This window comes from Doryrhamphus excisus, linkage group LG7, assembly GCF_037039965.1.
Source record: "Doryrhamphus excisus strain RoL-2023G ecotype Guam linkage group LG7, RoL_Dexc_Guam_v1.1, whole genome shotgun sequence".
Taxonomy (NCBI): Eukaryota; Metazoa; Chordata; class Actinopteri; order Syngnathiformes; family Syngnathidae; genus Doryrhamphus; species Doryrhamphus excisus.
Genome location: NC_136363.1, coordinates 5,133,450 through 5,149,906, shown reverse-complemented (window position 1 = coordinate 5,149,906; position 16,457 = coordinate 5,133,450). Strand labels below are relative to the sequence as shown.

Sequence of the window (16,457 nt, the reverse complement as noted above, 5' to 3'; positions counted from 1 at the left end):
AGACACAAATAAGAATAATTCTCCTGTGTGTTGCTGTAAATGTGTTACTATGCTGGAGTAGATGAGTGGGGGGGTGGACAGGAAGTGATGACAGGACTTCAGAGTTCAGTTGCCGGGGTGTCTCACTGAACACTTGTGACCAATGTAGAGCATTACATATCATCATAACATCTTTGAATGCGTCTTATTTGTATTTTAGTGTATTTCGTTTATTTAGTTTATTTCTATGCATGATAATTCTTAATTTAGGCAACAGATATGTACGATTTTTTTTTTATATTCTTATTTTGGACTAATAATAGTTCCTGTTGAACCACAAAGCTAAGCTTCTCCTGGTGAATCTGAGGCATTCCCAGGCCAGTGGAGACCTAGTCTCTCCACAGTGGGGAGACCTAGTCTCTCCACAGTGGGGAGACCTAGTCTCTCCACAGTGGGGAGACCTAGTCTCTCCACAGTGGAGAGACCTAGTCTCTCCACAGTGGGGAGACCTAGTCTCTCCACAGTGGGGAGACCTAGTCTCTCCACAGTGGGGAGACCTAGTCTCTCCACAGTGGGGAGACCTAGTCTCTCCACAGTGGGGAGACCTAGTCTCTCCACAGTGGGGAGACCTAGTCTCTCCACAGTGGGGAGACCTAGTCTCTCCACAGATGAGAGACCTAGTCTCTCCACTGGGTCTCCTCTCAGGGCCAAGGCCAAGGCAAAATATTTGAGGAGAACAGAATCATATGAAAACTATGTTGTACAAAAATCTAGATTTTACTTTTTATATGTCGCCTCAACAAAATGTAACAATAATGCTTATTATAGTCGACGTAGCATGGAAATTGACAGATTTGATTAGGCAATCTATTGGGACACATGATTCACATGTGCGTTGGCTTTTAATGAATTATCCTCATCTTTGATGTGACAAAGAGTGATTCAGCACTCGAGGGTGAGCGGCATCGAGCGAGTGGAAGAACACAGAAAAGGAACTAGAGTAGTTTCACAATCGTTTCCTTGTCTCGTGCACATTCTTGGCTCTTAACTTTAGATGTAATGACGCTTTACCTGCCTGATTATGGCTTGGTTTACAATCCGGGGATTGCTTTGTTGTCTGGGAAATTACTTTTAACATTGTATTTTAGTGTACGCAAATAATGCTATAATGGTATATGATGGTCCAAGCACGTTTGGATTTGACACATTCATTCTGAAACTGTGACAGCTGTATGATGTTACATTTTACTGTCATGACATGAAACAGGAACACTTTTACATTAGCTTTGATGCATTTCTGAGAGAATAAATAATACATGATGAAAATAGCGAATAAACAAATTGTCAATATAGTCACCCCTCACAACCACCCTCTACTCAGCTCCACATTTATGTCTCATTATTAAGTGTAAAGGTGACTATAGGGGTGCTATTTCATGTCTACAAGGCTCTAATAATGTTAAAAATCTGTATTATTTAATTTTAACAATGAATTAACAACAATGAAAACCGTTAACGGTTACTTCTCCGGGTACTCCGGTTTCCTCCCACATTCCAAAAACATGCTAGGTTAATTAGCGACTCCAAATTGTCCATAGGTATGAATGTGAGTGTGAATGGTTGTTTGTCTATATGTGCCCTGTGATTGGCTGGCCACCAGTCCAGGGTGTACCCCGACTCTCACCCGAAGACAGCTGGGATAGGCTCCAGCATCCCCCGCGACTCTTGTGAGGAAAAGCGGTAGAAAATGAATGAATAAATGAATGAGTGTAACAGTGACTAATTATATGCTGGATAAATGTATGAATTTTTCTCTATAGTGAAAACTTAATTCACTTTTTAATAGTTTTATTTTACTTTTCCATGAGAAATATGACAGAAAAATCTAAAAAGAAAGGTCAACAAACAAAAGCATAATTTCCAAAAGGCCTTAATGTTTACATAAGGAGATTGCAGCTTCATGAATGACATTATTATTACCTTAATTACTGTATAATAATTGTTATGAATCCGGCATAGCACAGCTCGTCTGCCTCTCAATTCACTTACTATTTCATTTGTATACATTATTTTTAGATTATTTATACATTATTTTTCATCCTTTAAACATTTCTTATATTATAATTTATTAGGGTATAATCGCATCTCTTCAAAACTTCAATGAAGTTATCAAGACTTGAACCTACTTGTATTTTTAGCGCTACTTAGCGGCTGTATATGGTAACTGCATGCCTATTAACTAGAGTTGCTGCACTTGCGCACAAGCGCTGAGTAGTACGTCAACGCCGCCATATTGGACGTGTCAAGACTGCACTGTAAATGAATACAAGCAAATTTATTTACTTCCATAAAATGCCTTTCTACAAATAAATGTAAATTAATAAATTCACACACGCACGAATATACTTGGGAAACAGGCAACAAAAATACAAGAAGATGAAACATATTGTTTTTGGTGCCTAACGGACACATCCAATATGGCGGCCATGTTGGCGTGTCACAGTAATGGGCAAATTCACTCGATGCGGCGTCTACCTACTGTATGTTTATGTATTGCACTGCACCTATGTCGCCATCTAGTGGTATAATTTACCACTTGCAGGAATCTGACTATTTAGGGCTGAAATCTGATCAGTGACCACACGGTGTCGCCAAGCATATAGCTAAAATTGCGCGTCAAAGTGAAAGTTACAACACAAACCCACAATTCCAGCTTTATTGAATATGCATGTGCATATTTTTGTCCGGAAATAGCCCGTCTGTATAATTTTTGCCTTAATTTTGGAGGTCTGCGGCTTAAAACTACAGTACTGTATCGTGCAGGGTGAATTAAATGAATAAAACATTCAATCTATTTTCAATAGGCGCCAACCAATAATTAAAATGGGCGTGTCTTTGTTAGTAACCACACCCCTAAACGTGCGTCTCCCCTCCCGGCTGTGAGTGCAATTGACATTTGTCAACAAGATGCCATCCTTCATGCTTCTCCGTGCAGCACTCTTGTACCGGAATTAAAGAGAGACGGTTCTTCATCCAAGTAGCTTCTCGTCCTCTACGTGGACATGGCAAAAAGGATTTCCGCTAAAAAGTCTTTCAAAAGTTGGTTCTCAAAGAGTGAACCCAGTCTGGACGAATCGACGGGGAAGACTCCGGAGACAAAGCCAGGTGACAAAAAGAAGTTTAAGTTGCCAAAGTTCACCATAAAATCGAAGGGGAGTCCCTCGTCCTCGAAGGCAGCAAGTGAGAAGCAACACGTGATCAGGTAAAGTGGACTCTAATTCTCCGTGTTTTGTTTTATTATACACATTCCTGGGCAATGTGCACGTGGTTAGCTGTAGGTAAAGTGGACTCAGACGTTTTAATTCTCCATGTTTTGTTTTATTATACACATTCCTGGGCAATGTGCACGTGGTGAGCTGTAGGTAAAGTGGACTCAGACGTTTTAATTCTCCATGTTTTGTTTTATTATACACATTCCTGGGCAATGTGCACGTGGTGAGCTGTAGGTAAAGTGGACTCAGACGTTTTAATTCTCCATATTTTGTTTTATTATACACATTCCTGGGCAATGTGCACGTGGTTAGCTGTAAGTAAAGTGGACTCAGACGTTTTAATTCTCCATATTTTGTTTTATTATACACATTCCTGGGCAATGTTCACGTGTGTGTGGCTATAAGTGTAGCAAGAGCGTGTGTAGCTACACTTATTAAAAGAATTGTCATATACAGGTTGAGGGGTGTGGAATTTATGGTACAAAACTGCTGAAGTATAGCAACTGTACACAAACTGAAAACTGAAAATACTTTCAGAAATGTATTATTTTAGCAATATGTTTATTATTGTATCCTACGGAGATATACGTAGATGCAGTTAATCAACTCCACCACAATGTTGAGCAACTACACTCCATTTATCTCTTATACAAAGAAATGCACTGCATCATGTATTGAATGTTTTGTATAGAATATTATGTGCAATTATGTAATGCATCTACATCATTGGTCTCCATACCTTTACCAGCGAAGGCCACATATTGAAATATGCTAATATTATTATTGAATATGCTAAGGCTATTATAATATGAGCTTCAGTCTTTGCTTTTTTTTGCATTTTTTAAAAATGTTCCAAATATTTGTTAATTAATATCTGCTAATATTCGTCTCATAATATTTAAACTTTATTCCCATAATATTTTGACTTTATTTCCATAATATTATACCTTTTCCCCAACCTAATTTTCTAAATATTCAAATTTTATTTGCTTGTTTTCTTGTTTCTCATAATTTCAAGTCTATGCTGTTTAATGTCTCATTGGAGAATAACTTTTTTTCCTCCTAATATTTTCACATTGTCGTCATAAAATAATAGCTTTTTTTCATTTCTACTGTTCTTATTTCTGTTCTTATCTACTTATCTACTGTTTTTTTATACTATTTTAACTTTGTCCCTGGAAATATTCATAATTTTGACATTACTGCCATAATATTTTGACTTTATTCTTGGACCATAACTTTTTGGTGCAACATAGTTTTCTAAAAAAAAATGCATATATTTGTTGTTTTGTTTGATTTTCACAACAGTATGACATTACAAAAAATGTTTTTTTTTTGATTAGATTACATACATTTTTCTTTTAATATTTTGACTTTATACTTTAAAAATGACTGCTGATTTTTTCAATTTTTGTAGTTGATTTGTATTATGTATTTTAAAAAAAGCCGCCCCTGGTCTAACTCCTGATTCCGTGCAATTTTAACATTGAAAGTTCATTTCTATTATTAATATCATAGATCAGATTGACAAATTCACAAAGCACAAAACAGCCTTTTGTCCAGTAGATTCAAGTGCTAACCGACCATTTTCATGTCCAGAAAAATGGAGTAAGAGCGACTTGTGGCATCCTTTCGCATCATTTCTCAATCTCTTCTGTGGGGCAATATGAGTCTGAATGGAGTGAAGTTCAGCAGAGTTAATTTTAGGACATATCTTCACTATTTAACATGAAATTAGATATTTAAATTGAATTATATAAGATGGTTTGCATGAGGTAGAACTGGTGCTGTGCAAATTATTCTATTATGCTAAAGTTGGAGGTAATGCTTATTGCTTGCTTGAATATATGTGCAAAATTTATTAGAAAATTGTACATTGGATTCAAGTAAGCAGCACTTTGGCCAGTATTTGTGCACGAGGGTGTGCATGCTCCACATATACATGTTGAAGGTGTTGGAAACAGGAAAACAATGTCATGTTGGTGTCCATTGTGTGGTTACAGACCACACTGTGTGGCAGCTTGTGTTTGCATTGTGAAAAAAACCAATAAATGATGCGTTGACATAAGAGTTGCCTGACTGGGGTAAAGGTTAACCACATATCAGCACTGTAACAGTCATATTTGTTTCAAAATATAAAAAAAAAAAACATGTTAATGGAGGTATGATTATGGTGCTACACGAATGGCTCTGTTGCAGTTTTTCAAATGGGAATTAATCACTATGTTAAACATGGTTGAATATGGCCTCCTATAAAAAAATATTGAAAGAAAAGTGGGCTGCACGACGATGAGTGGTTACCGTGCAGGCCTCACAGCTAGGAGACCCGAGTTCAATTCCACCCTAATACTCCGGTTTCCTCCCACATTCCAAAAAATATGCAAGGTTAATTGGCGACTCCAAATTGTCCATAGGTATGAATGTGAGTGTGAATGGTTGTTTGTCTATATGTGCCCTGTGATTGGCTGGTGACCAGGGATAGGCTCCATCACTCCCCGTGACCCTCGTAAGAATAAGCGGTAGAAAATGAATGAATGAATGAAGACAAGTCCTAAGTAGTATTCTGGTCAGTGAACAAAAGTTCTCCTCCCCTTCCGTGTGGAAGTGGTACTTTGCAACTTACTTTGTTCTTCTTACCGACTCTTTTTGATTCATAAATTGTCTATTTTTGCAGTTAGTTTGCAGTTTTTGCAGTTATTCTGGTCAGTGAACAAAAGTTCTCCTCCCTTTCCGTGTGGAAGTGGTACTTTGCAACTTACTTTGCGGGGATTCCATAGCCTGTGCATTAGTTTTGTGCAATGTGGTGCAAATAAAGAATAATAGGAGTGTAAAGGTGACTATAGGGGTGCTATATCATCTGTATAGGGCTCTAATAATGGTAAAAACATATTTTGAAAGTCATAATGTGAATATGAATATATATGTGCAAATTAGCACTATTGTGTAGATAAGATAAGATATGGGGAAATGTGCAATTTGTACTATGGTGTACTGTCGGTATCAGCCTTTATTTGAAAATTGTATTAAATGAAACCCGTTTTTGTTGTTGTTTTTAGTTCTGGATGGATTTTAAATCTGTGATTAGGACTTGATCCTCTTCTTGACAATAACTAGGATTGGAGGCATTTGACACGGTTTATGGTTATGCCAAAATCAAACACATAACTTCCTCTTTCACGTAGGTGACACACCCATCGCTATCCTGACTGGGACACCCATATGCCATAAAACATGCCATAATTCACACACCATTTTTTTTTTTAGCAAAATAGATATATTAGTAAAATACAAATATAAGGCATTCCAAAGACGCATTCAAAAACATTGGGATGATGATGTAGTCGTATTCTATGATATAGTAATAATCTACACTGGTCACTAGATGTCATTGATGTTACTATAATGTTTGGTGAGACACACAAGCACCAGACTTAAATTATCTCACAAGAGGCACAATAATCCAGATTACAGCCATCCTTAGTTTATCGCAGTTAAATAGGTGACCCAACTTTTTAGCATTGAGACAGCCCAATATAGCACCCCTATAGTCACCTTTGAGATGGCCGAGGGTGGAATTGAACCCTTGTATCCTAGCTGTGAGGTCTGCGCGCTAACCACTCGAACACCGTGCAGCCAGAAGGACAATATAAGACGCCAAAAACATACCACTTCCACATGGAATGGGAGGAGAACGTTTTTTTCATTATGACAAGTATGAAGGTAATTTAATATGTCATGTCTCATCAATGTAACATTACTGACGTCTGGTTGCCAGAATACTACATATAACACGTCTTTTAATAATTTTTGACTAATAATCTTTTTTTGAAAAAAAAGAATATAAAAAAATATAAAAAATAATAATATAAAATATATAATATGAAATATAAAAAACAAAAGAATTTTTGACTAATCTTTTTTTGAAAAAAAATGTGAATATAAAAAAATATATATAAAATATAAAATATAAAAAAAACAAACAAACATGTTACTGAGCTAACTAGTTAGTCTCATCAATGTAACATTACTGACGTCTAGTGACCAGAATACTACATATAACACGTCTTTCAATAATTTTTTACTAATAATAGTCCAATTTAATTTTCAAAAAAACATCATAGTGAGGGTGCAATGTAGCGAGAGATAGCTGTATTCTCTTATGGCTATAATCATAGATTTTCTATAGTTTCACAGGGCCGTAATATACACCCTGGACTGCTCGATCACACCACTCAGTAGAATACATTGTGGGTTTTTTTTTTAACAAGAAATGACACATACTAATAATCATCCATAATTGCTACTTATTGTATAATAATTTTCATAAAAGCAAGTACAGTTGTCCTTGTATTCGATCTCACCGAATCGTGTGCTTGAAGCACTGCTTCAAACAACTGCTTTGTGAGCGCACAAAAATGAAGTCCATAAATTTTACCTCTTCGAAATGTCAGCTTGTCATGCAGTTTCCCGGGACTTCCAGCTGTGCAAAGCCTGTGTGTGTGTGTGTGTGTATCAAGTGACTATTGTACCAGGCAGGTGATGAGTTGACAGCTTATGATTACTCATGCAGCTTACCTGTTGATTCATTGCAGTGGATTCCTGGTGTGACTGCTTATGAGATATGCAACAATCGAGGAAATGAACCTGATTAAATCATTATTCATGGTTATATTTACAACATCAGGACAATTTTTTTTTTTGATTCGTTAATTTCTTTTTTTTTCATCTTCATGCAACTTGATCCTAATGTCACTTTCTCAAAAGTCACACTTCATACGGAATGTTGCTCCAAGAAACACAAAGTCAATCTCTGTTAAGCCGGTTCTGATCAACATTCTCGAAGCAGTGATTCATTGCTATGTGAAAAAAGGCCCTTTGTATAATGTCCTTACACAATGATACACTACACCACCTTTAAACACATTTATGTAGTTTTATTCTTATTTGGTAATGAAAATAAACAAACAAACATCCTGCATACCAGGTTTTTTTTTTCAAAAGTGGGGGAAATGTAGAAGATCCCATAGTTTGCACATAAGAGTTGTGCAATGTGGTGTAAAGAAGCAATAATAGGAGAGTAAAGGTGACTGTAGGGGTGTTATTTCATGTCTAGGGCTCTAATAATTAAAAATTATTTAAATAAATGTATACATTGTTGTTAACGGTTTTCATTCATTCATTTTCTACCGCTTTTCATCACGATGGTCTCGGAGGGTGCTGGAGCCTATCCCAGCTGTCTTTGGACGAGAGGCGGGGTACACCCTGGACTGGACGCCAGTTGCAAAGTACCACTTCCACGCGGAAGGGGAGGAGAACTTTTGTTCACTGACCAGAATAACTGCAAAAACTGCAAACTAACTGTAAAAATAGACAATTTATGAATCAAAAAGAGCCGGTAAGAAGAACAAAGTAAGTTGCAAGGTACCACTTCCACACGGAAGGGGAGGAGAATTTTTGTTCACTGACCAAAATAACTGCAAAAACTGCAAACTAACTGTAAAAATAGACAATTTATGAATCAAAAAGAGCCGGTAAGAAGAACAAAGTAAGTTGCAAGGTACCACTTCCACACGGAAGGGGAGGAGAATTTTTGTTCACTGACCAGAATAATTGCAAAAACTGCAAACTAACTGCAAAAATAGACAATTTATGAATCAAAAAGAGCCGGTAAGAAGAACAAAGTAAGTTGCAAGGTACCACTTCCACATGGAAGGGGAGGAGAATTTTTGTTCACTGACCAGAATAATTGCAAAAACTGCAAACTAACTGCAAAAATAGACAATTTATGAATCAAAAAGAGCCGGTAAGAAGAACAAAGTAAGTTGCAAAGTACCACTTCCACACGGAAGGGGAGGAGAACTTTTTGTTCACTGACCAGAATAACTGCAAAAACTGCAAACTAACTGCAAAAATAGACAATTTATGAATCAAAAAGAGCCGGTAAGAAGAACAAAGTAAGTTGCAAGGTACCACTTCCACATGGAAGGGGAGGAGAATTTTTGTTCACTGACCAGAATAATTGCAAAAACTGCAAACTAACTGCAAAAATAGACAATTTATGAATCAAAAAGAGCCGGTAAGAAGAAGAAAGTAAGTTGCAAAGTACCACTTCCACACGGAAGGGGAGGAGAACTTTTTGTTCACTGACCAGAATAACTGCAAAAACTGCAAACTAACTGCAAAAATAGACAATTTATGAATCAAAAAGAGCCGGTAAGAAGAATAACGTAAGTTGCAAAGTACCACTTCCACACGGAAGGGGAGGAGAACTTTTGTTCACTGACCAGAATACTACTTAGGACTTGTCTTTCATTCATTCAGTCATTCATTTTCTACCGCTTATCCTTATGAGGGTCGCTGGAGCCTATCCCTGGTGGCCAGCCAATCACAGGGCACATATATACAAACAACTCACATTCATACCTATGGACAATTTGGAGTCGCCAATTAACCTAGAATGTTTTTGGAATGTGGGAGGAAACCGGAGTACCCGGAGAAAACCCACGCATGTACGGGGATAACATGCAAACGCCACACAGAGATGGCAGAGGGTGGAATTGAACCCTAATCTCCTAGCTGTGAGGTCTGCGCGCTAACCACTCGATCACCGTGCAGCCGTTAACTGTTTTCATTGTTAATTAAATTGATTTGCATGAAGCCACTCTGTTTCATCCTGTAATCCCAGAGAGGTTGCATTGTGGGTGGGTTTTTAATTAAAGCCAAAGAAAAAGCAAAACATATGCATGTATGCTGAGAAATTCATGCACAAGGGTGGTTCAAATTACGCAATACCTCACATCAATATTTCAGTAAATTTTCATAGTTAGAGCACAGAAAACCCATTTATTCTAAACATATAGGGTTTCAAACAGAAAATGGACAAAGTAAGACCCTAAAAATGACCACTTCCACACAGAATTGGAGGAGAGCTTGTTTTCAATATGTTATGTCGTACATGCTATGCAGCATTAACAGAAATCAGGAAAAAGCCTAAAAAAAACTAGTTCGCCTCCAATGTATTTATTCTAAACATAAAGGGTTTCAAACGAAAGATGGACAAAGTAAGAGTCTAAAAATGACCACTTCCACACAGAATTGGAGGAGAGCTTGTTTTCACTATGTTATGTCGCACATGCTTTGCAGCATTAAGGGACTGTAATGTAAGCTAATGCCATTACTGACACCTAGTGGCCAGAATACTACATATAACTTATCTTTTATTATATTTTGACTAATACTAAGCTAATATAGCCAACCAAAAAAACAGCCGGTGTTACATTGTTTTGATGTTTGTACTTTTGTGTGTTAGTGCTGCTGAACCCATCAACAGTCCAGTGGATAGACCTGGATGGGCTGATAACTCGGAGAAGATCCGAAATGATATCTATGCCACCGCACCGAGGTCAAAGGTCAGTAAATTAGTCCTTGTTTTTCCGATTTGATGTTTTTTTTATTTTTTGTCTGTCTTTTATTGTTATTATAGTATTAATAGTGTTATGGGCGGCACGGCGGTCGAGTGGTTAGCGCGCAGACCTCACAGCTAGGAGACCAGGGTTCAATTCCACCCTCTGCCATCTCTGTGTGGAGTTTGCATGTTCTCCCCGTGCATGCGTGGGTTTTCTCCGGGTACTCCGGTTTCCTCCCACATTCCAAAAACATGCTAGGTTAATTGGCGACTCCAAATTGTCCATAGGTATGAATGTGAGTGTGAATGGTTGTTTGTCTATATGTGCCCTGTGATTGGCTGGCCACCAGTCCAGGGTGTACCCCGCCTCTCGCCCGAAGACAGCTGGGATAGGCTCCAGCACCCCCGCGACCCTCGTGAGGAAAAAGCGGTAGAATATTAATGAATGAATAATAATATTATGATTTACTATTTAATGTTTCAGTACTTTTTGTTTAATTCTCTATACTAGATGCATTTTAGTAGCACATTCCAACACTAACATGCTGCAAGCTAGGTCAACACATCACTGTGTACTGAGTGACGCCTCTTTTGCATTAAATTTGCCAACTTAGGATGCAAATCATTGTATCAACATGAAGATCATTAGCGATACTCCCATGTGTCAGCTGACAGCTCTGCCTGTAGGAAGAAAGAAAAGACAGGAAATTCTTGTTATGCAAAACATTGTCTCCTTTTATGACTCTTGCAGTCAAATTGGTGATACGGGAACAGTAAAGCAGAAGTTGTTGTTGCTATCGTAATTTACGGTACGACCATTTGCATTAGCACATCATATATTATATTTGTGTCATTATCACAGTACAGTACGAATTACAATAGCTGATGAGGAAGACGCCTACTTAACCTACTTAGCTCGAACCATTACTTCACCATTAGTAAACCTCATTAGTTCTTTATTAGTTTCAGAGTAATTACTGAATGTAATTGAGAATTAATGAATTACACTTTTTGGGGGATTATATTCATTCATTCATTTTCTATCGCTTTTCCTCACGAGGGTCGCTGGAGCCTATCCCAGCTGTCTTTGGGCGAGAGGCAAAGTGCACCGTAGACTGGTGGCCAGCCAATCACAGGGCACATATAGACAAACAACCATTCACACTCACATTCATACCTATGGACAATTTAGAGTCGCTAATTAACCTAGCATGTTTTTGGAATGTGGGAGGAAACCGGAGTACCTGGAGAAAACCCACACATGAAATGAATCAAAAAGAGCCGGTAAGAAGAACAAAGTAAGTTGCAAAGTACCACTTCCACACGGAAGGGGAGGAGAACTTTTGTTCACTGACCAGAATAACTGCAAAAACTGCAATCTAACTGCAAAAATAGACAATTGAATCAAAAATGAATGAAATGAATCAAAAAGAGCTGGTAAGAAGAACAAAGTAAGTTGCAAAGTACCACTTCCACACGGAAGGGGAGGAGAACTTTTGTTCACTGACCAGAATAACTGCAAAAACTGCAATCTAACTGCAAAAATAGACAATTGAATCAAAAATGAATGAAATGAATCAAAAAGAGCTGGTAAGAAGAACAAAGTAAGTTGCAAAGTACCACTTCCGCACGGAAGGGGAGGATAATTTTTGTTCACTGACCAGAATACTACTTAGGACTTGTCTTTCATTCATTCATTCATTTTCTACAGCTTATCCTTACAAGGGTCGCGGGGGGGCGATGGAGCCTATCCCTGGTCGCCAGCCAATCACAGGGCACATATAGACAAACAACCATTCACACTCACATTCATACCTATGGACAATTTGGAGTCGCCAATTAACCTAGCATGTTTTTGGAATGTGGGAGGAAACCGCCGAAAACCGGAGAACATGCAAACTCCACACAGAGATGGCCGAGGGTAGAATTGAACCCTGGTCTCCTAGCTGTGAGGTCTGCACGCTAACCACTCGTCCGCCGTGCCGCCCGGGGGATTATATGTTTTTTTTTTTTAATTTACACAAAGTAATACACCCACATTTTTTTTTTACAATGTTAGCTGACAGGATTTAAAAAAAATGTCACTTTACTTGCTTTACATGTACAGTATAAATGGACTGTGTAGTACCGTTCTCTCCACAAGAGGGTGCAAGTGTTCTACCTCACAATATTTTAGTCATGCCTGTTGGATTATTCCAGGACAATTCTAAACGTGTTGCCTTAAATAATCATTACCTGTTATGTGCTTCCATTTTTATTTTGCACAATTCAATGTACATAATGTATAAACATTACTTTAGTACTACATGTGAATTCCATTGCAGTAAAATAAGAAGTCATTTAACACGCCCTAAGCATGTTGACATAATAAGAGGTACATTTGTGGCATGTAAGAATGTGTTTTTCTTTTAAAAAGTAATCATCATTAATTCCACTTGTTTGCCTTTTTTGTGTGTTGTGATTGACTGGCGACCTGTCAAAAATGGACCCCGCCTACACTGAACTTGGATACGTGGTAGAAAATGAATTTGATGAGGAAACTAATTGCGGAATCTGCTGTGTTGTTTATCTCTCACACTTCAAATATGTCCACCCACTGTCATAAACTCCACTTTGTTGTTTTTTTTTTTTTTGTTTTTTTTTTCTCCTACGTTGCTACCTATCCATCACAGACGGAAGTATTTGTGCAGACACACCTAGTCAAGAATGTGGCAGATGCGCTGGCATTGACAGGCAGAACACACCACTATTGTCATCACTGGCTCAGCAAAATATGCCATGTTTGTCATGTATGGATTATATAACAAATGTGTCACAAATTTAAGGGCTGATTGTCCTTTGCAGGGTGGCTTCACTGTACTGTTGCATCCCTAATACACAGTATGCCTTTTTTTTATAGAAATGTTCCTTATACTAGATATGCAGAGTTGAAAAGGCATGATGCATTAATGAGTGATTCTGTTGCACACATTACTAGAATAAAAATATACAATATAATTCAACAGTTTCAAGAGAACCATTTGGAGTTCATTCATTCATTTTCTACCGCTTTTTAGTCACCTTTACACTCCTATTTTTTTTCCCTTACAGCACATTAATTAACATCATACCATAGGTATGAATTGTGATTGTGTGAACATGTGAACATTAGGAAAAAAATAGGAGGGTAAAGGTGACTATAGGGGTGCTATATTGGTGCTGGAGACTATCCCAGCTGTCTTAGGGCGTGAGGCGGGGTACATCCTGGACTGGTGGCCAGCCAATCACAGGGCACTGTACCACTTCCACACAGAAGGGGAGGAGAACTTTTGTTCACTGACCAGAATACTACTTAGGACTTGTCTTTCATTCATTCATTCGTTCATTTTCTACCGCTTATCCTTACAAGGGTCGCTGGAGCCTATCCCTGGTTGCCAGCCAATCACAGGGCACATATAGACAAACAACCATTCACACTCACATTCATACCTATGGACAATTTGGAGTCGCCAATTAACCTAGCATGTTTTTGGAATGTGGGAGGAAACCGGAGAAAACCCGCGCATGCACGGTTAGAACATGCAAACTCCACACAGAGATGGCAGAGGGTGGAATTGAACCCTGGTCTCCTAGCTGTGAGGTCTGTGCGCTAACCACTCGACCGCCGTGCCGCCCCCATTTGGAGTTCACTGCAGTGTCGCTTATGTCAACCCAAACAGAAAAATGACATTAAACACTAAAATGAGGCTTGGTAGGTTAATGTTCAGGAGTGGATGGCACCACCTTTAATGCATCACTTTTTGTATTTCAGTATATTTAGCACATCTGAGTAATACTGTAAACACAAGTCCTATGCTATTTATGGCCTTAGATATTGACGAAGCATTTGACCCTAATTTGGACAAGTGGCCTAGAAAATGCATGAATGGATGAAAACAAAAACAACAATTTAGAAACATTTTTACAGAGAATACATTACATTTTTTTTTTTTTAATAACAAAGCCAGTCAGTCAGATGCTGCCGGTTTTAGCAGATCATGTTCCTTTCGTGTTGAGGTTGAGGGTGGAGCCACTAGTACTGCTTGGAATGAAGACTGGGTGTAAACTCATTTTCATTTTTCAAAATCTGATAAGAACTTGGAGCTGTAGTTGAATAGTTTTTGTCATGTAATATACTTGTGCTTTCCACCCAAAGGAATTTTGATTTAAGTTTTCCAGTCAACACCTGACAGGCTTCAAACGCAGAGCGCAAATGTTTGGCATGCGTTGAATAAATGAAAACTAATAGGGAACAAGAAGGTTGAGAATATTTCTTAATCTTCTTTTAGTTTATAGTATTTTTTTTATTAATGAATTATGATAGGGTGGCACGGCGGACGAGTGGTTAGCGCGCAGACCTCACAGCTAGGAGACCAGGGTTCAATTCCACCCTCGGGCATCTCTGTGTGGAGTTTGCATGTTCTCCCCGTGTATCCGGGTACTCCGGTTTCCTCCCACATTCCAAAAACATGCTAGGTTAATTGTCGACTCCAAATTGTCCATAGGTATGAATGTGAGTGTGAATGGTTGTTTGTCTATATGTGCCCTGTGATTGGCTGGCGACCAGGGATAGGCTCCAGCACCCCCCGTGACCCTTGTAAGGATAAGCGGTAGAAAATGAATGAATGAATGAAAGGCAAGTCCTAAGTAGTATTCTGGTCAGTGAACAAAAGTTCTCCTCCCCTTCCGTGTGGAAGTGGTACTTTGCAACTTACTTTGTTCTTCTTACCGGCTCTTTTTGATTCATTTCATTCATTTTTGATTCAATTGTCTATTTTTGCAGTTAGTTTGCAGTTTTTGCAGTAATTCTGGTCAGTGAACTAAAGTTCTCCTCCCCTTCTGTGTGGAAGTGGTACTTTGCAACTGGCGACCAGTCCAGGGGGTACCCCGCCTCTCGTCCAAAGACAGCTGGGATAGGCTCCAGCACCCCCGCGACCATTGTGATCAAAAGCGGTAGAAAATGAATGAAAAACTGTTAACAACAATGTATACATTTTTTTAAATAATTTTTAATTATTAGAGCCCTATAGACATGAAATAACACCCCTACAGTCACCTTTCTCCTAATATTCTTTCTTTATACCACATTGCACAATTCTTATGTGCAAACTATGGGATCTTCTATAGGATTTCTCCGGGTACTCCGGTTCCCTCCCACATTCCAAAAACATGCTAGGTTAATTGGCGACTCCAAATTGTCCATAGGTAGGAATGTGAGTGTGAATGGTTGTTTGTCTATATGTGCCCTGTGATTGGCTGGCGACCAGTCCAGGGTGAACCCCGCCTCACGCCCGAAGACAGCTGGGATAGGCTCCAGCACCCCCTGACCCTCGTGAGGAAAAGCGGTGGAAAATGAATGAATGAATGAATGAATTATGATAAACAAGACAAGCCGTATCTCTCGCACTTGACATTTATGGTTCTGTTATTCCTCAGATCCAAGATTTCAGCTACTCTGAGTCAGATCTCAGTCATCCCAAAAAGTTTGCCACCTTCTCCTTCGGCCTTCTCAAAAAGAAGAAAAAGAAGAAAGATGGGAATATATCCAGAAGCACTTTCGGCCTCCATAGCCCTGACGCCGAGGAGTATGACGAGGTAATTGGCAGCAAAAACAGTATCTATAAATGGAGATGAGAGACGGACTTGTTTTCACTAAGTACTTGAGTTTAAGTGGCCACTATGCGGTACCCGTGTTACACAATTGTAACATGTCAATAGAGTCAACACAGAATAGGAAATTGGCAGTCTTCTTTGGGCAGAAGATATATATTTTGTACCGTTCA

General features: G+C 38.6%; 1 protein-coding gene across 1 annotated transcript in view; it reads left to right on the top strand.

Moving 5' to 3' along the window:
- The first annotated feature begins 2,906 nt into the window (after positions 1-2,906).
- LOC144899591 (uncharacterized) overlaps positions 2,907-16,457 on the top strand; it is a 15,390-nt gene continuing 1,839 nt past the window's right edge. The window contains exons 1-3 of the mRNA XM_078792557.1: positions 2,907-3,241; positions 10,561-10,660; positions 16,111-16,269. Of these exons, the coding sequence (XP_078648683.1) occupies positions 3,042-3,241; positions 10,561-10,660; positions 16,111-16,269 (459 nt within the window). The 5' untranslated portion in view covers positions 2,907-3,041. The remainder of the gene's footprint in view (positions 3,242-10,560; positions 10,661-16,110; positions 16,270-16,457) is intronic.